The sequence below is a fragment of the Periplaneta americana genome, chromosome 16 (genome assembly GCF_040183065.1).
Source record: "Periplaneta americana isolate PAMFEO1 chromosome 16, P.americana_PAMFEO1_priV1, whole genome shotgun sequence".
Classification (NCBI taxonomy): domain Eukaryota; kingdom Metazoa; phylum Arthropoda; class Insecta; order Blattodea; family Blattidae; genus Periplaneta; species Periplaneta americana.
In genome coordinates, this window is record NC_091132.1 from 176,652,460 (window position 1) to 176,679,423 (window position 26,964).

The following is a 26,964-nucleotide window of genomic DNA, read 5'->3' on the forward strand; positions in this document are numbered from 1 at the left end:
GGATATCGCACAGGTAACACATGTCAAGTATTTAAGGGGGTATGTAACACCTTTTGATAGTAGGCCTATACATTTAGTAAAATCCAAAGTGTAATTTCTACATATTCTGAATGAATGTTGTGCTGGAATTTAGTATAGTCATCAGCCAATACCTCTAGATTAATAAACAACTTTTTAGAATCCATAAAATACAGTATTAATTGAGAATGGTAATTATATTTTTCAATTGGTGCAATTTGTGCAGGGAAAATTGGTTTCTCCGATATTTTGTACGATTTCGAATATTTTAAAATGCTTTCTTCTCTGTTCTATTCACAATGTGCGTGTGAAGAAATTATTGCCCTTGTAATATCCATTACAATCCTATTTATTATACTCTTATATAAATCTAACTTCCGCAGCATGCAATTTTACCCAATTAACCAAATTATATTTTGACTATTAAGAAGAATCGTAATTTTATTAACTTGAATTGTCGCACCAATACAGGACGAATTTGGTATATTGATCTGGTGAGGGTAGGATTTTCCTTTTAATTAATTAATTAAGAATTAATTTAATTTAGAAAATGTAGGAGACATATTGTAAAATCATTGCGAACGGAGGTCATTTACATTTATTAAAGGTATTCTTTGAGTAGGACTGTACCGTGGTGTGTTTCATAATAAGGATAATTGATATGAGCTGCTGTTATGAAAATATGAACGACTCAGAATGTTATCGCATCTCATTCTCGCAGCTTACACAAAAAATATTGGCTCGCCTACTGGAAATGTCATCGAGGTCATCTGCCAAAATCGGTGCCTTGCTGAGTTTTCGCTAGCGAGAAATGTGTTGCGAGAAAGAGGCGAAGAGCCTTCCTCCACACTTGGCGCGTTCTCGCTATCACAGATCACACCTCGCTATGATCATCTATGCACTGCCTTCATGCAGAAAGCATTTTACTGATTATAGTAGTCATTCGTTGGGGGAAATGTTATAGGTTATGTATTTACGTATATTGTCGTACTTAAATATATAACCTGTAAGTTTATTGGCGTACTGTACAAATCGCTATGTTGAATTCTTAGTATTCAGATGATGAGGAAATTGAGTTACATGAGTATATTTTGTTAATGAAAAGAAGAAGTAGACTTAAAATTAAAGCCAGGAATATCTGAAAACACATTGTATCTTACGAAAATAAGGGCGAGTTTGGGACGCTGGTTTCGATTTGAATGATAACACGTTTAGGTGTTATTTCAGGTTCAATGGACCACATTTTTTTTTTTTTTTTTGCCATTCATGATATGATTGAGAATTCTTTGCTATATTCTGATTAAAATTACGTAAACTGTTAAGACAAATAGATACAGTATTTCAAACGTTTAATCAATACTATTAAATATCATCAAAATAAATATAGCCCTATTTATTTTCAGATAATCTGATATTTGTCTCCAGATTTCTTCTTTAAGTTTCGTGATTTTATAGTTTTCATCCCGTGTATCATATAAATAGGCCTACGGGTGACATCGTACAAATTCGATAAGTTTCTGACTGCAATTATCAGCCATCTTTCCTCATTTTCAAATAAAAACAATACAATCCATCGCCACCTGTGATATCTTTTTTCTACACTCAATCGTCATAAAGAGTATAAATGTCAAACATCTTTGATAAATTTGTCAAGAAAATTCGCTGAGCTACCGATTCCAGCGAGAAACTCGCGCGAGGTTTTTGCCTCGAGCGAGAATGTCATCTGGTGTGTGGACGTCCATTTGAATCCATGTTATCAATATTTTAATTTTCTCGCAGCACATTTCTCGCTGGCGAAAACTCTGCAAGTGTGTTATGGGCCTTAGGCATTCTTTAACAAGGTGGCTAATGGCTATATAGCTGTCTTATTCTCTAATTTTATTTTCACGGCTTCCATGATAGTAGAATAATTATTCTTTTTTTCTATTAAGTGATACTATTTGCTGAATATATAAGTAAGAATACTTCTGTTAAATTGGTAATGCAATAATTATTACTTATTTACTCTTCATATATCCAAGTTTATATACATGTATTACATTACATAAGATATTCGAACGGACATTTACAATATCCTTGTGTTACCCATGTTTCTTTTTTCATGTGTTTACACAAGTCGGTCTTTGTTGATGTTTGTAGTGTGTAGTGACAGCGATAATTATTAAGTTCGGCTGTAATTCCATGTTTTCTCTTTGTTATTTGCTACATTACGTCTGTCCTTTTTCGGTTATTCCTGTTTGTCGTAGGCCTTGTTACACATTCCCACAAGTCACGTACGTACTGCATTAAATTACAGGTAATGAGTTTAATGTCAGAGATTTTTAAGAAATGTTATTACATCACAAATCATCAGAATTTACCGGTAGTAGGCCTAAATTATTATTATTATTATTATTATTATTATTATTATTATTATTATTATTATTATTAGGTATATTATTATTAAACCATAAATTTGTTACTTAATCGTTAGCTCGTGAAATCTACCTGGGCGTCAGGGGAAGAAGAAAGTGGACTGAGAAACTTTCTCCCTCGCTACGCTTCTGCTTGTAGCAAGGTAGCTCACTTAACCCCACCACATAGTTTTTACTGTAAGCTACGGCGCACACAAGTATTTGGTTTCACAAGATGACGAACGACCTATACCTAGTTAATACATCTTCGACTTCTTAGCGGAGTCAGTATCACCTTCATAATAAGGAATTACAGTGATGTAAAACTATTGTACACACATAGATTATCATAAGAAAAACTTGTGCGTTTATCATTTAGACAATTCGTATAATGACAGGCATCGCATGAGGTGAATGGAGCGTAAGTGATAATTCCCACACTGTCATTTGCGATTTTGTTCTCTTCTTTTACAAAATTGCTCAACACTGCATAGCAACTTTTTTTTTTATAACACTGTGTAACTTGTCTGGCACATAATCAGTTACATCGATGGCTTAGAAGTAAATCCTCGTACCTGTAAATTTGCAGTTCAATCAAACTACCTACAGTTTTAAAAATTAATTTTTCTAAAAACTGATGACATTTTTATACATTTTCCGCTTTGCAACATCATCTACTCGAGGGTAAAATATTAGTCATCTATCCAATCTTGTGAAAATAATAATAATAATAATAATAATAATAATAATAATAATAATAATAATGTAATAGTAATAATAATACTTACTGGCTTTTAAAGTACCCGAAGGTTCATTGCCGCCCTCACATAAACCTGCCATTGGTCCCTATCCTGAGCAAGATTAATCCATTCTCTATCATCATATCCCACCTCCCTCAAATCCATTTTAATATTATCTTCCCATCTACGTCTCGGCCTCCCTAAAGGTCTTTTTCCCTCCGGCCTCCCAACTAACTCACTATATGCATTTCTGGATTCGCCCATATGTGCTACATGCCCTGCCCATCTCAAACGTCTGGATTTAATGTTCCTAATTATGTCAGGTGAAGAATAAAATGCGTGCAGTTCTGTGTTGTGTAACTTTCTCCATTCTCCTGTAACGTCATCTCTCTTAGCCCCAAATATTTTACTAAGCACCTTATTCTCAAACACCCTTAACCTATGTTCCTCTCTCAAAGTGAGAGTCCAAGTTTCACAACCATAAAGAACAACCGGTAATATAACTGTTTTATAAATTCTAACTTTCAGATTTTTTGACAGCAGACTGGATGATAAAAGCTTTTGAACCGAATAATAACAGGCATTTCCCATATTTATTCTGTGTTTAATTTCCTCCCGAGTATCATTTATATTTGTTACTATTGCTCCAAGATATTTGAACTTCTCCACCTTTTCAAAAGATAAATTTCCAATTCTTATTTTTCCATTTGGTACAATTTTCTGGTCACGAGACATAATCATATATTTTGTCTTTTCGGGATTTACTTCCAAACGTATTTCTTTACTTGCTTCAAGTAAAATTCCCGTATTTTCCCTAATCGTTTGTGGATTTTCTCCTAACATATTCACGTCATCCGCATAGACAAGCAGCTGATGTAACCCATTCAATTCCAAACCCTCTCTGTTATCCTGGACTTTCCTAATGGCATACTCTAGAGCGAAGTTAAAAAGTAAAGGTGATAGTGCATCTTCCTGCTTTAGCCCACAGTGAATTGGAAAAGCATCTGACAGAAACTGACCTATAATAATAGTAATAATAATAATAATAATAATAATAATAATAATAATAATAATAATATTAATAATAATAATAATAATATTTATTTATAATATATTTATTCATATTTATGTGCTGGACAACAGCCATTGGTTGATACTTATTTGCTACATAACCTCTAAATTGTAATACACTGTCATAGCTCCCCCCGCACTTTACTCGAGATGTTCACGGCTCTATACTAGATAAACATTTTTTTCTCTTTTAATAAAATTCGTTCTGGACTTGCTAATTAGTACCAAGAAGGGTTGCAACATTGCATTAGAATATACAGGTAGGTATCAAAGCGTTTTTATAATATATTTTAAATATTTGTGGCTGCAAACTAAAACCATGTGATTCTAATTATTATAATATCTATCCCACAGGATCCAGTGAAGCAAAAGAAAATAGTGGCTTCTTTGTTGTCGTTTTCATTTCTTAGTAAAATAAATTTTTGCAAATCTGTACCAAGTACAATATTTTTGTACATGTTATAGGATTGCTTCAGACAAGAAATTCCTCAAGCGTGACTGTTAGTAATGATATGATATAGTACCAGAAGCATACACAAGGGGGGGTTTACTGGGTTTAAAACCCTTCTTGAACATTTTGAAAAAAAATCACACATTTAGATTTGAGTATTATTTTTATCCATAATAGTTTTCCTTTCTCTAATTTTTCACTGTCGGAGTAACAAAATTTACATGGACATAGACATTGGCATTGTGAAGCATAGGCTACAGTTAATAAATTAGGAGCCTATGATATGAGTTTGTCAATTATATCTTTCAGTTGTAATGGATTTCATCAAGACGGAACCTGAGGATGAAGAATTGCCTGTAGAGACAAGTGATGATGCTAATATAGAAGAGAAGAAACCTTTATCGGAGGTATGTTGGAGAGCATTATCATAGCTTCAATGTTTATTGTGTGAAATGCATTACAAAAAAAAAATTGCTGTTTCTATACTGTTTCGTCCATATTGATAGGAAATCTAAGAAAGAATAAAGGCTGTGTCTGATTTATTTCAATAGTGTGGATCTTCAAACTTAATTTTCTAACTAACCGTGCATTTAATTGCAAAACATAATACAGCAGAACCTCCATTATCCGTGGTAATGAAGGGGATGAACTGAACGATTAATCGAAACAATCAGATAATCCGTACCGTAAAAGATTTTCATAAATAAAGTGCATAATATTTTGGCCTGTAGTTTTGTAATTTCCTCCGTGCTGTTGTGTTTAAAATGCTAGTTAGTGGATCAGAAGCTCACTTAATTTGTCTGGTTATCAGTGACGGGTTTTAAGGGCCAAGGGAATTCCTTGTGATGGGTGTCTGCCGAAAGATAGGAGTAGAGGCCTCGTGTTCTACATTTATAAACTCTTACTTTATACAGTTTACCTTTCTTTGTTAAATCCCGCACAGTTGTAACTTCAATCTCGTATTCTGATTCGAAATGAGATAAAGTTTCTCTTTTCCCAAATCTCTCAGTTATTGCTTTTTTTTATACTTGGTACACGTTTTCTTTCGACACCCATTGAAGATATTTTATATTTGTTATACAAACATCCACTCCAGCAGTGGAACAAGGACTGATTTGTACACGGGTTTTGCGATTGTGTGAAAGTTCTTGGGCTAATTTTCTTGAAAGCAGGTAGTGATTATTTTACAAGTTGAGAAAAACACCCCCTCCAACAAGTAATTGTATAGGACTTCATATTTTATCCTATAAAAAAGAGAGAGAGAAAACAGTGGGATAATCCGCCAGTCGGTTAATATGGTGACGGATAAGTGGGATTCTACTGTATAGGTTTTCTATCCATTTCAGTGTAACCTATCTTCCCTTTTAATCTGCAAGTTTGTTTCACTTCCACTCAGTATAGGACAATGTCTGTTGCAATTTTTGTGATTGCATAATGACTGTAATAAAAACTCTTATGGCCGGTTTTTCCAAGTATTGTTAGACAATTTAACGACTGTTAAACTCTAAACAGTTTGTTAATTAATAAAATTGTATGTTTGAACACCAGTTTTGTTTAACAGATTTTTAACAGTTTGTTAATTTTAAATGTAAGATTTCGGGCAATTAACTCGTTTAACAGTTAGTTAATTATGGCCGATTCTCCACAGCTGTTCGAACAGAAGTTGCGAAATTAATATTTTGTGTCTCTCTGTAGGGAATGTGTAGCATATGACTGGTAATATAACATTTAAAAAATACTTTGGGGTGTTTAAATACATGAGTGTTTTTTATTTCTTTCGTATTTCGTATCCATAATAGCAATGAGGAAATATAACCTTACTTTGTAATTATTATTCAGCACGTCACCTACAACTTTCATTTCTCAACTGTTTGTTTATGGAGCGTAGCCTACCATAACAGGTTGTCATTTGATGCAAGTTTCATGACTCACTCTATAATACGGAATTTAAAGATTAATTTTAGCCAATGAAAAATTGTCTAACATGTGTAGAATCATTACCAACTGCTGTTGCGTAGTTAAAATAGGCTAACAGACGTTATAGTTAAGTGTTGGTTATCTTAAACAAAATTATGTTGAACATATGGAAAATACATTAACAAAGCGTTAAAAATAAACAGACTGTTAATTTAACATTCGTTAAGCAAAATTAAACAGTACTTGGACAAACTGGCCATTAAACTGTAATTGTCAGATAAAGAAATATCTGGAATAACTTCAGAATGTTTAAAAGCAAGAATTTGCCAATAATCTTGCAGCATACATATTGAAATTGCGTCATTCGTACTCTTAACAAGAATGAGGTACTGAAATCAAAACACTTACACATAGAATACGACTGTGCAGTTGCATTTAGTGGATTACTCACTTATCATATCTCTGTGTCCTACAGGAAGGAAATACATTAGATCTACATCTTACTGACGTAAATGCGCAGTGTTTGCACTACAGCGATGACCTCACATCAGAGATGAAAGTTGAGGAAACACCAAGCCCAATTAATTTTCCCATGGTGAAATGCGAACAACAGGTATGTGGAGTTTGTCAGGTGAGGTGGGTGTTCCTATGCCATTTTTGGATTTTGATATATGAAGGGGTTATATTAATAGTGGTACAACTCCACTTTTTGTCAGGTTCACAAATGTCCATTCTTTCTATTATGAAAGTGAAACTGCTGAGCCATTTATACCCGAACTCAAACTTTATGAAGTAGATATTGCAATAGAAAATATGGAAAAGTATAAGTCCCCAGGTATCGATCAAATTCCAGCAGACTTAATACAAGAGGGTGAAAGCGCATTATCTAGAGATATTTATAAACTTGTACTTGCTATTTGGGAAAAGGAAATTGTACTAGAGCAATGGAAGGAGTCCATAATCGCACCTATCTTTAAGAAGGGGGACAAGACTAACTGTAGTAACTTTCGAGGAATATCGCAGTTGCTGACACAAAATTTTGTTCAATATTCTTTTGAGAACATTAACTCCGTACGTAGATGAAATTGTTGGGGATCATCAGTGTGGTTTTATGTGTAATAGATCGACTATTGATCAGATTTTTTGTATTCGACAGATATTGAAAAAAAATAGGAGTATAAAGGTACAGTACATCAGTTATTCATTGATTTCAAAAAGGCATATAACTCAATTAAGAGCGAAGTTTTATATAAAATTCTTATTGAATTTGGTATTCCCTAGAGACTAGTTTGAATAAATAAAATGTGCCTCAGTGAAATGTAAAGCAGAGTCCGTATAGGCCAGTTTCAGTCTGATGCTTTTCCAATTCACTGCTGGCTAAAGCAGGGAGATGCACTATCACCTTTACTTTTTAACTTCGCTCTAGAGTATGCCATTAGTAAAATCCAGGATAACAGAGAGGGTTTGGAATTGAACGGGTTACATCAGCTTCTTGTCTATGCGGATGACGTGAATATGTTATGAGAAAATCCACAAACCCTTAAGGAAAACACGGAAATTTTACTTGAAGCAAGTAAAGAAATAGGTTTAGACAAAGTACTGTATATGATTATGTCTCGTTACCAGAACATAGAAATATAAAAATTGCAGATTTATCCTTTGAAGAGGTAGAAAAATTCAAATATCTTGGAGGAACAGTAACAAATATAAATGACGCCCAGGAGGAAATTAAATACAGAATAAATATGGGAAATCTCTGTTATTATTTGGTTAAAATCCTTTTGTCATCCAGTCTGCTGTCAAAAAATCTGAAAGTTAGAATTTATAAAACAGTTATATTACCGGTTGTTCTGTATGGTTGTGAAACTCATCCTCTCACTTTGACAGAGAAACAGAGGTTAAGAGTGTTGGGGAATAAGGTGTTTAGGAAAATATTTGAGACTAAGAAGAATGAAATTACAAAAGAATGAAGAAAGTTTCACAATGTAGAACTGCACGCATTGTATTCCTCATTGCTATTGTTATATCTTTTGTCGGTGGGAAAAGGCATATAAATAATAAAAAAAAAAAAAAGTCGATTTTTCTGTTGTACCTAATCACATGTCAAGTATTTTTTTCTAATTTTTGAAATAATAAAATTCCTTCTATGTTAAATTGAAAATGGTTTACTGTGACCAACATACACGAATTTCATTATTTATATTTATATTCAGTTAAGAGTAAATTAAAAAAAAAGTCCCTCCTGAAAAATTAATTTGTTTTTACTTAAGTGCCTTTTCCCGTCGACCAAATATATAGATTTAATGGACTTGGTGTTTTTCAAACTGATCTAAAAAGCAGTTCTATTTACTTGTCGAGTTGGTTTACGTCGGCCATGTTGTGAAGTCAGAATCGTTTGTTAAACTTGATGAAAATTAAGCGATATCCTATAATAAAAGAGCCCCACATTCTCTTGGGGGGGCAGATAAAACATTAATGATTTTCTTCCAACATGTTAATAATGTCAAAACAAGTGCTTATAAAAATTTTGGCTACTCAGCCGCAATTACAAATCCCTCCAGAAAGTAAATAATTTAATGGAATAATTTTAAATGATAGTTTTTACATAATAAATAGTTAGGCTACTATTGTTACAGTGTTGAATGTAGCTCTATGTTACAATAATTTGATGATGGTATTCACGAAAATGATACCAACATTCACCACAGTGAACATACTGATGACGATTATGGTTTATGATACCTGGAGAAAAGCATGATAATTTTTCTGATTGTCTCCCTTCTAGTAAAATTTGTGTTTGGAATTCATCAAATTTCCAGTGTATAAATGTTCAGGCAATGACGTGTTACCGCAATGTTTTACTTACTTTTCTTTTCAGGAAGAAAACAATGACTTTGACACATTGAAAGAAGAATTCAAATTGAAGCTGGAACCAAGTACACAGGATGAAGAATCCATTTCTGACAGGTGAGTGTAATATCATGTTTCCACTGTGTCCTTGGTTTTACTGCTTCTGCTACTACTTAATGGGAGAACTAATTTGTGCCATTTTTTAGTAATGTTGGGCGATAGTCGATAGTAATATCGATGGTTTTGACTTAACTATTGAAACTGTCGATAGTCGAATTTCGATAGTATCGAAAAATGGGAAGATCAGTCATAATAATATAAGGGTTTCAAACTGGAACTTGGCAACACAATTCTTTTCGAATGATGCAATCAGACATTACTAATTGTTAGACGCGATTCATTCAGTGTTTGTTCAGAATTCATCCCGATCTGTGATTCCAAATATTCTTTTAAATTGTAAACGAATGGCTCACATGATTATTCACTTTGCAATTATGGTTACAATAAAGCATTCTATAATCTCTCATAGATGGCAGATTAGGCATAGGAAAGATATGAGAGTTGAGACATCGGATAGTCTCTTCTGATTGGCTGGAACCAGTTTTAATGACCTCCATTAATCTACAAAATTGTGGAAGATAGTTATCCTCAATTATAATTTATAAACTCAACCTTACTATCAAGTTCAATTTTTATATTATATGCCTATTTAACCACTACGCAAATTTCAGGCACACATTCATTATTTTGCACATTTAAGTAAGCAAATTCAGTATTTTGTTCCCACTTACCAATTCCTTTTAGCATACACAATTCACCCACAACTAAAGTAATTCGGTCAGAAAGTATCTGTATTCACTGGGATCTTCAGTTCCCTTGGAAAGAATGCTATCCGAAGCTGGAAACTTAATGAAAGGCGAAAAAATCTGCATCCCAACAAAGTGGAAATGCTTATTTTAGTGAGAATCTTAGACTGACCTTGGAGCAATGATCACATGTTAAAAAAAAAAAAAACAAAACAAAATGGTAGCTAATTTTGGGTCTTTAAGGACAGATTATAATATGGTGTGTTATTGGTATGTAATTCAGATTCAGTTCAGTATATATCATTAAATTAATAGTTCAGTACGCTTTTATACATAAATTCAGTTCATAACAAATTAACAAAAAAGTTTTAAATGACTATCGATAGGACTATCATAAGTGATTATCGCCCATCTCTATTTTATAGCACTTCCTTGGTTATGTTAAAGGAGCAATATTTTTCAAGTAAATGGCTCAGGTCACTTTTTGGACTTAAATTGTTTTAGGTGAAATAAAAATGTTTATTCCCAGTAATAATACAGCTATACTAATATCATCATCACCACCACTACATGGCTCACACATTCTGCTTTTCTATTGTTATTTATTTGTGGAACAATCTTCTTATATATTGCTTCACTCGAATTTTATTCCAAATAACCAAAATTAGTTATTCGGCAATAATAATAATAATAATAATAATAATAATAATAATAATAATAATAATAATAATACTAATAATACTAATAATAATAATGCACAAGGTCTGTTGCAGTAGTTATGGTCTCAGTGAGTCATTTATAGTCCACCTTTTTTGTTTTAATGGTCTAAAGATCTCGTCCCTTGCGGACTGTATTGAAGCATGGCTTTTGGAAGTCTATTCCGATTCATTCATTGGACATGGTTTTTCCATTGCACCTGGTACTTGTTTATAAACTGTGAGACTGGTTGTAATTGAAGTTCTTGCATGATATCTTCATTTCTTTTGCAGTCCAAGCGACTATATCCTAATGTTGCTCTCATAAATTTCATTTCACAGGATGTTATTCTGCCAATAGCAGTACTTCTCATTGTCCATGCTTTCCTTCTGCAACATAGTACAGGTCTAGCAAAGGTTTTATATAAACGTATTCTTGTGTGTCGCTATATGAGGGAAGACTTTGTAATTTTGTTGATTATTCACATTATTTTATTGCATTTGAAAATTTTAGAAGCTATATCTCTTTCACAAAAAAAAAAAAAAAAAAAGTTAAATTATAGCCAAGATACGTTAACTCATTTACTCCTTCTATTAATTTGTTGTTTAAACAAATTTCGTTTGTTTGCTACTGGCTATTTCCCACGAAATTCCATGACTTTTGTTTTTTTAACATTGATTTCCATATCGTATTGTAAATTTTTTCTACTGAACAACAATGTAATTTTATTATCTCAACAATAATTATCACACTCTACAATTTAATTTCACTCTCGTCAACAATGGGATTTGCTCTCCGCACAGCAACACGGCATTCGTTATTGCACTCCACAGACGACAATGACAATTTACTTGGACTATTACGAACAACAATGAACTGTTAATCTTAACTGATATTTACAAAGCACTATTTACAACACAGAACTGTCAGTTCTCAGTTCACAGCTCGTTTGTCGTGGTTAGTTCTTCTAGCTCAGTCACTCGCGTTCACAGAATCTCGAACCCCAGACCTTCAGGACGACCCGCTGCACTTCGAACTCAGGTCCCCCAACTGCGGTCCACTGCACTCGAACTCCGGGCTTCAGGCTCCACAGTTACGGACACAACTCAAGTCGCGCTCTGGTCTCGAAGCTGGCTTCACCGCTACACAACACTGTCTGGCTTGCTCTCCACTGGCTTTAACTACACTGCCTTACTGACTGACTGACTGACTGACGTTCACTTGCGTCTTCTCTTTTATAACCAAACTATAGTTTCTGGAGAGTTCGCGAAAGATTCCACTCTCGAATAATCTGGATATCTCTCTTCTCTGCCGCAGTCGCTCTTCCCCTTTCTCCCCACTGCACGTGCCCCAGGAAGCAGATGCGCGCGCAACCTGTCCGTCAGGATGGCCGACTTAGCCCTTCCTTCTCACGTGGCTGTCACACTATTTTGCGCTCATCATATTTAGACTATGAAGTCGTCTTCATTGAATGCAATTAGGGCTAAATCATCAGCAAAGAGTAAACTGTCAAACTGAAAATTTTGACTGTTAGAAATTGAGCCATGACGCGTCTGTTTCCAATCTTGAATGACTCTGTTCATATACAGAGCGCCCCATTTATCTTGGCCACCCAAAATAGGTTTGTACGCAAGCACCAAATGAAAAATTGTTTCATGCAAAAGATGTACAACTGATAGGAGAAAATATTACTAATGGGGAGACAACCTCGTAGCGTTATTTATTAATACGAATAGTAACATTGTTTCTCTAATGGCACCCTGTATTTATTTATTATTTCAATTACACTCATCAAGACTTGTCCAAAAAATTTGTGCTGTATCTTAACAATCAACACCTATTCAATTTTCGTATACTTACATTTCTACCGCAAACATAATTTCGTGTAATATTCACTTGGAATATATAAAAATGCTTCATATATTTCGAGGTTTAAATATATATATATTTGGTTCTATGTATTTATTGTAAACCAAAGCTACGTGGAGTGGGTATCTGCAATGTACTGTTTATGACTTCTGTTTATTAGAATGTAGCACACACTGCTCACTCAGTCGACAGTGTTCAGTGGAATAAAACCAAAGCTACATGTAATGGGTTAGGCCTGTAACACACTTGAAGAGTTTTCACTAGCGAGAAATGTGTTGCGAGAAAGAGGCGAAGAGCCTTCCTCCACACACTTCGAGAGTTCTCGCTATCACAGATCACATCTCGCTATGATCATCTATGCACTGCCTTCATGCAGAAAGCATTTTCCTGATTATAGTAATCACTCGTTGCGGGAAATATTATAGGTTATGTATTTACGTATATTGTCGTACTTAAATATATAACATGTAAGTATATTGTCGTACTTTACAAATTACGTACGAACGCTATGTTGAATCTGAGTATTCAGATGATGAGGAAATGGAGTTACATGAACAAATTTTGTTAATGAAAAGAAAAAGTAGGCCTAAAATTAAAGCCAGAAATATCTGAAAATCGCATTGTATCTTACGAAAATAAGGGCGAGTTTTGGACACTGGTTTCGATTTGAATGATGATACGTTTAGGCGTTATTTCAGGTTCAGTGGACCTCAGTTTTTTGCCATTCATGATATGATAGAGGATTCTTTGCTATGTTCTGATTAAAATTACGTAAACTGTTAAAACATATAGATACATTATTTCAAATGTTTAATTAATACTATTAAATCTCATCAAAATAAAATATAGCCCTATTTATTTTCAGATAATCTGATATTTGTCTCCAGATTTCTTCTTTAAGTTTCGTGTTTTTATAGTTTTCATCCTGTGTATTATATAAATAGGCCTACGGGTGACATCGTACAAGTTCGATAAGTTTCTGACTGCAATTATCAGCCATCTTTCCTCATTTTCGAATAAAAACAATACAATTCATCGCCACCTGTGATATCTTTTTCTACACTCAATCGTCATAAAGAGTATAAATGTCAAACATCTTTGATAAATGTGTCAAGAAAATTCGCTGAGCTACCGATTCCAGCGAGAAACTCGCGCGAGGTTTTTGCCTTGAGCGAGAATCTCTTCCAGTGTGTGGAGGTCCATTTGAATCCATGTCATCAGTCTTTGAATTTTCTCGCTAGCGAAAACTCTTCAAGTGTGTTACGGGCCTTAAGCGACTCTGAGTATCATCTGAAATGTACTACGTGTTGTTTTCTCCATCTTAAAGTCAAACCTCTTCAGTATCTCTCTAATTATGCCATTTACAAGCATAATGTTAAGACATTATATGGAACCCATTCACGTCCAAGATGATGAATTCTACGAAATTAGATGTATGCCAGAAATACAGGAAAATCTGTCTATAAGAGAATCTTTATAATAAGGATTCGAAAATATAATCTCAGAACAGAAGTTCTCTATGCTGATAACTTCTGTAACTCGGAAATGGAATTGTTTTAAGAACAGTTCATTAGTTGTTGTCTGAATAAGACGGAAATATATCAAGCATAATGTTATTCACATTCTATGCAAACCATTCAGGTCCAAGATGATTCATTCTGCGAGATCAGAAATATGCTAGAGATACAGTAAATCTGTCTGACGAAACCTTTATGAGGAGGAAACCCGTCGATATGGAAAGATCTCAGAATGGATCGATTTTATTCATGAAAACGGCTTCTGTAAGTCGAAAAATTCCGTAACATCGAAGTGGAATGGTTTTAAAGAATAACCGATTGGTTATTGCCTGAATAAGACGGAAATATATTTTTTGGTTAATGGCACAACTACAGAGAAGTTATTGGAAGGCAAGACATAATTTGTCTTATGTCCTCAGTACGTCATTGTAATTTTGTGTAGGTAGATGCAGATTTGAAGTGTTGCAGTCTGTTAGTTTTGTTTTAAATAACATTTACCAAGAAGGTAGAATAAGGTGATCAATTCTCAACAAATCGTCAAAATAAATAAATTATATTAAGACCATAATGAGATGAGTTCTGTTACGTCTTCTGAATAGGTATTAACCATAAAAAATTCATGTTAATGTGTGACTTAATTTGTTTTTGGTTACTCCTTAAGTTGCGTGAAAATTTAAACAATCCTTCGCAAGAAGGAAACACGCAAAAATGGAAATTTTTCTACAGATCCATCATGTTCCGCCATAGACAGCTTTTCCTGTATTACATTGCAATGAGTTATTTGAAAATCATTATTCTTTGGTCATTATATTAGCTGATAAACTGTAAAATATTTTATGCTCGACTATGCCGAAATGTAGTAATTATACACCTGGTAGTAGCTTTTTAATGCACCTCATTAAAGTACACATATTCATTATAGTTCAGTTGTTTAGCCAATGAGAAATCCCTATTGTACCATTATAAGAGCGCAAGTAACGATTATTCTCGGATATGCAATCGAAAGACAACTAACGAAAAGTCACGGAGGCTGGAAATCCAATACTGTCGCAGAAGGTTATGTTCTGTTACTATAATAATTAGCGTTAATTGTAAATAATATTCAAATAAATTCAATTTGTCATCTCGTTTTTCAATTCTAAATCAATTTGCAGGTTATATCAAGACTAATCTTATTCTCTACATTATATCAAGGTCAATGACATTCGGTCTCGAAAAAAATCAATACTTTCGCGTCTGCGCACATCTCACAATTTAGAAGCTCAGTTCCGCTCCTCACTTAGATAACCATGACTTTAATACTTCTGAATAATTTCAAGTTAGAAATATGATCGAGCATAAAAAGTCGAATGAAACTTGCCCATAATGGTAATTAAGACGCTCGTATGAAAATTATGAAACTGGCGCTCGTTTCATAAACAAACATACTCGCGTCTTAATTATTACCATTATAGGCTCATTGCATAATGTACTATTAGTGTATAATTATAAATTTTAAACATTTGTAAATTGCTCTGAATCGATGTGTTTGTACCACATAGGTCATATTTTATAAACTGACTATATTTTTCTTCTGGCAGTGTTGCAGTTACCCATGAAAGTGGAGTGTTATCGCAATTAGACAGCAACAAACCCGAAGAGCACTTCATGAGCGACAGAACCAAAAGTTCTGTGATTTCAGAGAATTCTTCCTGTGGAAGTACTATAGACCGTTATAGCTACACTAATACACAATCCCATAGCCATAGAGTTGACAGTTCCCTGGCGAGTAACACAGGAGATAATTCAAGCGAGATTAGTATTTGTGACAGTGATGCAAGCGACAAACCATACCAATGTGATGTATGTGGAAAGCGTTTTTCGGGTTTAGGATATCTGAAATATAGCCATGCACGTATTCACGCAGGGAAAAAGCCATTCAGGTGCGATTCCTGCGGGAAGTGTTTTTCCGAGTCGGGAAATCTCACAAAGCATGAACGTATCCACAAGGGCGAGAAGCCTTTCAAATGTGACGTCTGTGGGAAGAGATTCTCGAAATCGGGAGGTTTGAAAAGTCATTCGTTAATACACACAGGCGAAAAACCATTCAAATGCAATTTCTGCGGGAAGTGTTTCTCGGAATCGGGAAATTTGGGAAGACATACTCGTCTACACACAGGCGAGAAGCCTTTCAAATGTTCTGTGTGTGGAATGTCTTTCACGTTAAAGCTAAATCTAAATAGACATATGACCCGACACATGAATGAGAAAACTCTGCAATGCGATGTGTGTGAAAAGTGTTTTATGGATTCGGAAGAGCTCTCAAATCATAAATGTTTAGATGCAGACGGAAAATCGGTCACAAGTGATGACTTTGGAGAGAGTTCATCAGAATCGAGTAATCTTAAGAAACCTGCACGCTTACAAAGAAGAGATAAGCTACTCAAATGTGATATCTGCGGAAAGTGTTTTTTTGGATCATGTCGCCTGAAGAGTCATGCTCGAATTCACACTGGTGAAAAGCCATTCAAGTGCGATGTGTGTGGGAAATGTTTCTCTGAGTCGGGAAATTTGGGTAGACATATTCGTATACACACAGGCGAGAAACGTTTCAAATGTTCTGTCTGTGGAATGTCTTTCTCGCTGAAGTTGAACCTTATTAGGCATATATCTCGCAACTCGTGTGGAGAGTCTTTGAAGTGCGATGTGTGTGAGAAGTTTTTCTTGGATTCGGAAGAACTCGGAATTCATGAATGTTCTGCCAGAAGCGAAAATCCAGTCACGACTGATGTTTCTGGAAAGAGTTCCTCGGAATTTGCTAATCACAAGAAACATGCACAGTTACAAATTAGAGATAAGCTATTCAAATGTGATGTTTGTGGGAAGTGTTTCTCTAGCTCCTGCCGTCTGAAAAATCACGTTCGAATTCACACAGGCGAAAAGCCATTCAAATGCGATTTCTGCGGAAAATGTTTCTCTGAAGCGGGAAATTTGGGGAGACACACTCGTCTACATACAGGCGACAAGCCTTTCAAATGTTCTCGCTGTGAAATGGCTTTCTCTCTAAAGCTAAATCTAAATAGACATATATCCCGGCACTTATGTAAAAATACCCTCAAATGCGATATGTGTGAGAGATCTTTTTCGGATTCGGGAAGTCTCAGAGCTCATCATTGTTTGTTTGCGGACAACAACTCCTTCAAATGTAATGACTGTGGAAAGAGTTTTTTCGATTCAGGGAGTCTGAAGAATCATGTACGGATACACACAGGCGAAAAGCCATACAAATGCGATTTCTGCGGAAAGTGTTTCACAGAATCTGGAAATCTCAGAAGACACCAACGCCTACACACGGCACATCCACTGACGCACGCAAGTAAGAAGCTATTCCTACGTTATACAGGATGAAAGTGTATAACTGCATTAATTTTAAGAACAGAGTCTTTGAGTTGTAGGGAATCAAAAAGTTACATGTCATTTTGGTATTTGAATAACTGTTTAGTCGACAAAAAAATGATTTGTGCCTGAAGTTTGGCTCCCATATAGAGGGTGATTCAGACCATCCGTAACAGTAATTTATTTCGGAAACTAGTGTATGAAAATTTTCGACACAAAAATATTTAAAACTAAACCACATGTGATCTTTCATTTGAGCTTTATTTCATCAATCAGCTCTAACAGGAAGTAGAGTCAGTGGCGTATCACTTTAAAATTTCAAATGGGAGTCTGAGTCAAATAGGGTACCATTTGATAGAGCTCTTCAAAACAAACAACTTTAATAGGAAACGTTTTTATTAATTCCTACTATTTCAATGTGAAAACATACGAAAAGGCAATGGGTGATTTGGACCACCTGTAAGTCATTTATTTCGGAAACTAATGTATGAAAATTTTCGAGACAAAAATATTTATAACTAAACCACATGTGAACTTTCACTTGAGCTTGATTTCATCAATCAGCTCCGACAGGAAGTAGGGTCAGTGGCGTATCATTTTAAAATTTTAAATGGGAGTCGGATCAAATAAGGTACCATTTGATAAAGTTCTTCAAAACAAACAAATTTCATAGGAAACGTTTTTATCAATTCCTACTCTTTCAATGGGAAAACGTACAAAAAGACAATGTCATCAATATTGATAAATGTTACAAGACGAAAATGTAAACAAGACAATTAATGTTGACAGGTTACTGATTTAGAATTGAAAAACGAGATGACAAATTGAATTTATTTGAATATTTACAATTAACGCTAATTATTGTAGTAACAGAACATAACCTTCTGTGACAGTATTGGATTTCCAGTCTCCGTGACTTTTCGCTAATTGTCTTTCGATTTGTATATCCGAGAATAATCGATACTTGCTGTTTTATAATGGTACAAAGGTGATTTGTCATTGGCTGAACACCTGAACTTTAATGAATAGGTGTACTGTAATGAGGTGCATTAAAGAGCTAGTACCAGGTGTATAATTACTACATTTCGGCATGGTCGAGCATAAAATTCTTATTGCAACCGTATCAAAACTCTTTTGAGTGATACTAAATTTATTCTTATTAGGATAAATATTTCTGTTACGGGTGGAATAATCATGAAGGTAACAATTTGCGGTTTAATTTAAAACTTTTTTCTTCATATAAAGGAAGCAACTCAAAACATATAACGATGGCAAATTAAGTGTACCCAAGAAAAAAAAAACATGGCATCGGAAAACTAGTTGACACTAACAGGGCCGGGCAGTATCTGAAATGCATTTGTATTTTGTAATTTATAAGAATTTCCGAAAGTATTTTGTATTTAAATACAAAAAATTGATGTATTTTGTATTTTAAATACTCGAAATATTTCTTTTTCTTCTTGTCCTTCAAGTTTTGGATTTGGATTTGAAGAATGATTTTTTGTCTTATTTGCCTGCCCATTTCAGATGTGCTAGCCATACACTTAGTTTTCTTGCCACAACTGATTTCCTTAATGCCATCAAGAAATCTCCAACAGTATCAAGGGTCCATCACCCAACACTTGCTAAATCTTCAGCATTATGGAATGCGTCTAGGAGACCCAAATCCTCAGAAATTATATCAGACGTCTTGAAATTTTCATTAAAGTCCAACTCGATGGAATTCTCTTTATGACTCAATCTCTCAAATATTGCAATTCAAACATGATATAAACAGTATATGTGAAAAACTGGGATTGCCAACCTTCAAAGATGTTGAGTATCGGGACCTTGGAGAATAACGTGCAGTTCTGAAACCCATTGCCTTAGCCCTTAATTTAATGCAAAATGAGAAGACGTGCTATTACGGCCAACTTTTGTCCACATTAATTTCCCTCGAAAACAGATTACATATTCTGTTATCTAGTAATCTACGCCATCTATTCCAAGCAACTCCAATCCTAATAAGTTCGCTTTCATCAAGATTTAAAGCAATGTTTGATCTGATGCCAGAAGCAAATTTAACTATTTTGGCAGCTTGCTTCCATCCATAATTTAAGATAAGATGGCTACCTGACACTGCCTCACCAAATGATAAGAAGAGGACACAGAATATGTGTGTGAAATCAGCTGAGCAGTTCTCTGCTACACCTTTGGTCAGTTCAGATGATGAAGATGATGAAAACAACTTTTATGGTTTCAACTCAAGTACAATAGACTTTAAAAAGCAAAAGGTACAACCCTGTGCAGTCTAGAGAATTACCAAAATTTCTGTTCCTCTGCGCCTGTTGAAAGACTGTTCTGTTTTGCAGGATTTATTCATTCACCAACAAAGGGATCTTCATCTGATGAACTTTTTGAGAAACTGTTGTTTTTTTAAGGGAGTAGTAATTATTCATATGTAGCATAATTTCATTGCTGACTGGGAAAAGGAAGAATGTTCAATTACAGTGTTTATATAAAACTTGGAGATAAAAATAGTTTTAATGTTAATATAATATTTTAGACTAGCCGTACCCGTGCGCTCCGCTGCACCTGTTAGAAATAAATATAAAGTAATTACATAATTAAATTAGGACGTTTGATCCAGGGAACATTCGTGTTTGATAGAAGGATAAATCGTTTAATATGTTACTTAATTTAAATTGTATTTAAATAATTAAAATGCGGTCATTTTGGTCCAGAGAGCAATCATTTGGTGCAATGACAATTTCTTTAACATGTTTCTTAATTGTTATTACATGCAACCATAGTTTAATGAAGATTGACATATCATTAATTTTAATGTGTATACTTTATATTACTTGCTATATGTTTCAGAAGTTACTGTAATAACATTGTAGAATTATATTCATCTAGTGAAATTACACTATCCAATGGTGAAATAATAATTAAACAATTAATTAGCTTCCGATATTACTTCATACAAACACAGAAACATTCTCTTAGTCTATGTTTAATAGCTTTCAATTGTTGTTGTCCAAGGCCCCTTATAGACAAAGTCATTTGTTTTTATTTCAGTACAGCGGCTTAGATGGCATTATTATTGTAATTTTAAAACTCATTTATCGCATTAAATATCAGTCCTATCAAAATTTTGTATATAATAAAACTTATCGTAAATTATTTTTAAAGAAACTTTTGTTATGTAACATTTTTCATGAAAATCAATAATAAGCAAGATATTTCGATTTATTTAATTTAGGCCCCCTTACAACCCTCCTTTTAAATAAAGTATTTTGAATGCCGTATAGCCTAAAATCTAATTTACAAAGAACGTAATTTATATTCCAATTTTCATATAAATTGGTTCAGCCATTATCGCGTGAAAAGGTAACAAACATCCAGACAGACATACAAACAAAAATTTCAAAAAAAGCTATTTTCGGTTTCAGGATGGCTAATTATACATGTTAACACCAATTTTTTTGGAAAATCGAAAAATACCGAAAAATTTGGCTACAGATTTTTTTTTTAGTATAGATTTTCAGTAATATTCTTACTTTATATATTGTATCGAGTATTTGAAATACAAATGTATTTTGTTTGATTTTTTAAAAGTATTTTGTATTTGTAATTCAAATACTATTCTTTGAAGTAATTTGTATTTGTATTTGAAATACTTGGATGTCAGTATTTTGCCCAGCCCTGGGCACGAACATGGTTGTCAACCCACAACTTATTACATGAGCTATTCGTTTATTCAAGTTAAGATAGCTGTATGTTTGTACAAGTACGAAACCTGAGAACGAATATTGGAGAAAGTGACTTTTGACCCACCTTGTATTTTGCAGTTGCTATGAATTTTCCAAACTTGGAACCTGAGAGAGATGTTTTGCCCATACTGACTACTGATGATGCTGTTAAAGAAGAGAGGAAGCCTCTGTCACAGGTATATTGGCATGCAGTGCTATTAACTTTCAGTATGGAATATGCATTAGAATAATTATATATCTTGCGATCTGTTTTCAGGATACTGATTTGGACTGAAGAAAACAAAGCATATATAATCTTTTCGCTGTAAGAAAAATCCTAATGTAAACAATGGCACGTGACTGAAGTGAGGCTTCATTGACCGCTGTTTGGCGCCATAGATTCTCAGTACGTGTTCCCGCCTACTGTTGTACATTCTGTTTCATGTTAAACATTTCCCATTACTCGTGAAGTAGGCCTAACCTCACTACTATGCATTCGTTTGCTAAGGAAACATTTACTTTATATTTACTGTAATTAAAACTCACTTAACTTATTATATACATTTAAGACTATTTGTTTTTCTCCGCTTTTCAGAGGGTTTCCACTCTTATGTTTAATAACCACACACACACCCAGGACGCAGAAGGCATGCTTCAGTACCCCACGTGCTTACGTGAACAACTACGAGCTCAATAACCACACACACACCCAGGACGCAGAAGGCATGCTTCAGTACCCCACGTGCTTACGTGAACAACTACGAGCTCAAGTGACGCCAGCTTCTTACAAGAACAGACTACTTCGGTATTACTGTTGTTATTCATCCGCGTTCATAGTACATAACAAAATATAAAAGTAGCTTTTCTTTTACATAGCGTTTTGCATATGAGTGAAGTTATATGTGTTATTGTATTTAACAATTAGAATTCAATTTTTTATTTCCAAACAATACAACATTATGGTTTCCAAATACGAACTATATTTTCCTGCGTCGTGTGAGTGTTTCGACTGGGAGCCAATCACGGGTATGACAGCAACGTGCTTATGTTTACATTAGTATTTTTCTTACAGCGAAAACAGTATAGTTGATGTTGATATTTTCCAAGTCGTTACATGTTGCGCATTTATTTTGAACATATCTTGTAAGAGTTGATCAGTAGCTATTGATTATATATTTATTCTAATAGAAGCTCTAATTAAAATCATTCATTGTTCGTGATGCTTGGCTGATTTTATTTGTTCTATATTCTAATATGTACGTATTTTCGAATCGGATTTATTCGCTACTTATCACACGTGCTGTTCTGGTAAATATAGTAACCCAGAATGAACTCCAGTTTCACATGTTTGCAGAGTGTAACATTAGGGTGGCCAGCCCTTTTTTAAGTCTCTTGCCTCCTGTCCCGATAAAAGTATCCTCAGGACGCCAAATGTCCCCTTTTTTTAAATGACATCTCGTTTTCCTAAATAATTGTTAAAATATTTTTTTTCTATTATTCTATTTAATAATCAAATAAAAATTAATTATAATATTATATTATTATTATTATTATTATTATTATTATTATTATATATGACCACCCTCATGGTCTAGTGGTCAGAGCTTCTAGCTACAGTTCATGAGGTCACTGATTCGATTCCCGGTTAGAGCACAGGAATTTTTCCTTAAAGGGGATTATTCCTGTGTTCGTCCATGGTCTGGAATTTAGGTTATCATAATCATCCTATCACATCATCGGGGTAATGTAACTCCGCCTTCCATGCGCCCCAACCTCAGAAGTGGGTTACAACTAAGCCATGGCCAGTAGAGAAGACTAGAAATGTCGAAAAGACAACCTGGTGGCATTGGATTAAAAAAAATTATTATTATTATTATTATTATTATTATTATTGTCTTCTTGTATATCTTTGTAGTACTATTTATATGATTCTATTCTTCATTTATATGATTCCATTATTTCATTTATATTTATCATTTTATTTAATTGCCATTATTTTTTAATTATTTCATTGTACTTTTATTGTAATCTATATCATTTCTGATGTTTTTGTTATATTCTTTGTGCTGAACTGTAATTGGCCACTGGCTGTTGTACAGCACATTAAGTATAAGTAAATAAATTAAAATTAAATTAAAATAAAATTGTTATATGTAACCCATTGATGTGCAGGATAATTCTAGGAGCATAGATATCTGCCAGAGATATTACATTATATTGAGTAATTTACAAGTGTTTATTTCTTTTCCTTCACACAATCTGATAAACTGATATCAATTAGGCCTATTATTTTTTTAACTTTTTAAATTTAATGCGAGTCCTTATTAATTGTGACTTGACGATTTATATTTTATTGTATAGACTCACGGTATATTTTCATCATTGCAGTATTGCAGCTATCCATGACAGCAAAGAGCCATCAGAATACGATAGCAATGGGCCCGAGGAAGAACGCCGGAAGTTCCGTGATTTCAGAGAATATTTCTTCTACACTGTATAACAACGAAATTTTGTCCACAAGAAATTGAACTCTAAACACAATCCCACAGCTATAGACCTGACTCTTCACAGAGGTGACTGCAAGCAAGTATATAGTAATTAAACTTCTATTATAAGATGCGCACTTATGAGATTTTCACACTTATTTGTTCTTCTCTGAGCTCCTAGCAAAATTTCTGTATGTTCCAAGTTAATATTTATTACGGATTTATTCGTTTCCGCTTTATTCCTTTTTTACACATAGATCTTCGTATATTTAAGTACCTTCGAACACCTGTAAAATGACACTCGAGATGGAATTAAACTCAAAATAAATATGGGAAATTCGTGTTATTATTCAGTTCAGAAGCTTTCACATCCAGTCTGATCTCAAAAAAGCTCAAAGTTAGAATTTATAAAAAGTTATATTACTGGTTGTTCTATATGATTGTGAAACTTGGACTCTCACTTTGAGAGAGGAACAGTGGTTAAGTGTGTTCGAGAATAAGGTGCTTGGAAAAATATTTGGAGCTAAGAGGGATGAAGTTACAGGAGAATGGAGAAAGTCACACAAAGCAGAACTGCACACATTGTATTCTTCACCTGACATAATTAGGAACATTAAATCCAGACGTTTGAGATGGGCAGGGCATGTAGCACGTATGGGTGAATCTAGAAATGCATATAAAGTGTTAGTTGGGAGACTGGAAGGAAAAAGACCTTTGAGGAGGCCGAGATTGAGAAGGGAGGATAATATTAAATTGGATTTGAGGGAGGTGGGATATGATGGTAGGAACTGGATTAATCTTGCTGACGATAGGGACTGATGGTGGGTTTATGTGAGGGCAGCAATGAACCTTCGGGTTCCTTAAAAGCCAGTAAGTAAGTATATATTCCATACAAAGTTTTAAGAATATGCCAGCGATGTCATGAATTTTTTTGGGCTTTTAATATAATAATGTTATTATGAAAATAAATTAAACTGCCAACTGTGACCGCCATATCATTAATATTTTAGTCATACGGATGACTGTAAAGTGGGTGGCAGTTACATGTTATCCATCATTTAAAATATTCTAGACACCCTATATGAAGTGTCATCGAAACTAAACAGACGCCATTGTAAACCTGAATAACCATATTTTAATACCTTAAAGACTAATCCGAATAATATTAAGGCCTGCTCATAAAAACGCCTCATTGAAGAAAAGGAATACTTTTATATTCGAATGCAACAAATTAAATTCATGCAAATTTCATTCATATTAAAGAAAATCTTATTCCTAATCCTCCTCCCAAGTTTTATGACTTTATCTAAAAAATACCTATGGATAATGGAATGAATAAAATTATTAATTTTTACTCCGACGGTTGAAAATCGCTTGCTATGTGTGGCGGTCGCGAGACTTCATAATGATGAGTAATCTCAAACGTCTGTCCCTCTGACCTCGATCGCGCAACATTCTGTACGAAGGGGGAGCCTACCTGCTGAGCTCCTTTGTTCCGGTGAGTTATTTTTATTAAAAACTGACATGATATTTAAGTCAGAACTCTGAAATTTTCACAGTGAAATTTATATCCCCTAAAGAATTAAACACATGTTTCTTCGTCTGTAAAAATGAATTGCATTTTGTGTTCTATATTTTTTAAAATTATTTTACGGTGGGTAACTATTTAAAAAATATATTTTTTTTCCTCTTAAGGGCATTTATAAACAAGGCTCTCCTTTTTCGAATTGCATTGAAATCACTTTTCCATCTTCCTTTACATAATAAAAAAACTTCAATGACTGCAGCCGTGTTCTTTGTTAAACCAATATTTTAAATTCTGATTGCTGCCAAACTATGAAAGATATAAATATAGTATAGGTTGAAATTCATATTTCGAACATACAAAATAAACTACTACAACATGTTTAACTTTTGAGATATCATGGTTCAAAAACATACTTTCTTGCATGGAATGACCCATATATATATACTTACTTACTTACAAATGGCTTTTAAGGAACCCGAAGGTTCATTGCCGCCCTCACATAAGCCCGCCATCGGTCTCTATCCTGTGCAAGATTAATCCAGTCTCTATCATCATACCCCACGTCCCTCAAATCCATTTTAATATTATCCTTTCATCTACGTCTCGGCCTCCCTAAAGGTCTTTTTCCCTCCGGTCTCCCAACTAACACTCTATATGCATTTCTGGATTCGCCCATACGTGCTACATGCCCTGCCCATCTCAAACGTCTGGATTTAATGTTCCTAATTATGTCAGGTGAAGAATACAATGCGTGCAGTTTTGTGTTGTGTAACTTTCTCCATTCTCCTGTAACTTCATCCCGCTTAGCCCCAAATATTTTCCTAAGCACCTTATTCTCAAACACCCTGAACCTATGTTCCTCTCTCAGAGTGAGAGTCCAAGTTTCACAAACATACAGAAGAACACGTAATATAACTGTTTCATAAATTCTAACTTTCAGATTTTTGGACAGCAGACTGGATGATAAGAGCTTCTCAACCGAATAATAACACGCATTTCCCATATTTATTCTGCGTTTAATTTCCTCCCGAGTGTCATTTATATTTGTTACTGTTGCTCCAAGATATTTGAATTTTTCCACCTCTTCGAAGGATAAATCTCCAATTTTTATATTTCCATTTCGTACAATATTCTGGTCACGAGACATAATCATATACTTTGTCTTTTCGGGATTTACTTCCAAACTGATCGCTCTACTTGCTTCAAGTAAAATTTCCGTGTTTTCCCTAATCGTTTGTGGATTTTCTCCTAACATATTCACGTCATCCGCATAGACAAGAAGCTGATGTAACCCGTTCAATTCCAAACCCTGCCTGTTATCGTGAACTTTCCTAATGGCATATTCTAGCGCGAAGTTAAAAAGTAAAGGTGATAGTGCATCTCCCTGCTTTAGCCCGCAGTGAATTGGAAAAGCATCAGACAGAAACTGACCTATACGGACTCTGCTGTATGTTTCACTGAGACACATTTTAATTAATCGAACTAGTTTCTTGGGAATACCAAATTCAATAAG

At 34.2% G+C, this 26,964-nt stretch overlaps 1 protein-coding gene across 1 annotated transcript; it reads left to right on the forward strand.

The window, feature by feature from the left end:
• The first annotated feature begins 1,946 nt into the window (after positions 1-1,946).
• On the forward strand, positions 1,947-25,115 carry LOC138692041 (zinc finger protein 665-like). Its single transcript, XM_069814875.1, has 7 exons — positions 1,947-1,996; positions 4,983-5,080; positions 7,066-7,203; positions 9,469-9,557; positions 15,909-17,683; positions 21,537-21,634; positions 23,826-25,115. The coding sequence occupies exons 2-7, from the start codon at positions 4,988-4,990 to the stop codon at positions 23,841-23,843; spliced, it is 2,211 nt and encodes a 736-aa protein (XP_069670976.1). The 5' UTR covers positions 1,947-1,996; positions 4,983-4,987; the 3' UTR covers positions 23,844-25,115.
• Positions 25,116-26,964: the final 1,849 nt, after the last annotated feature.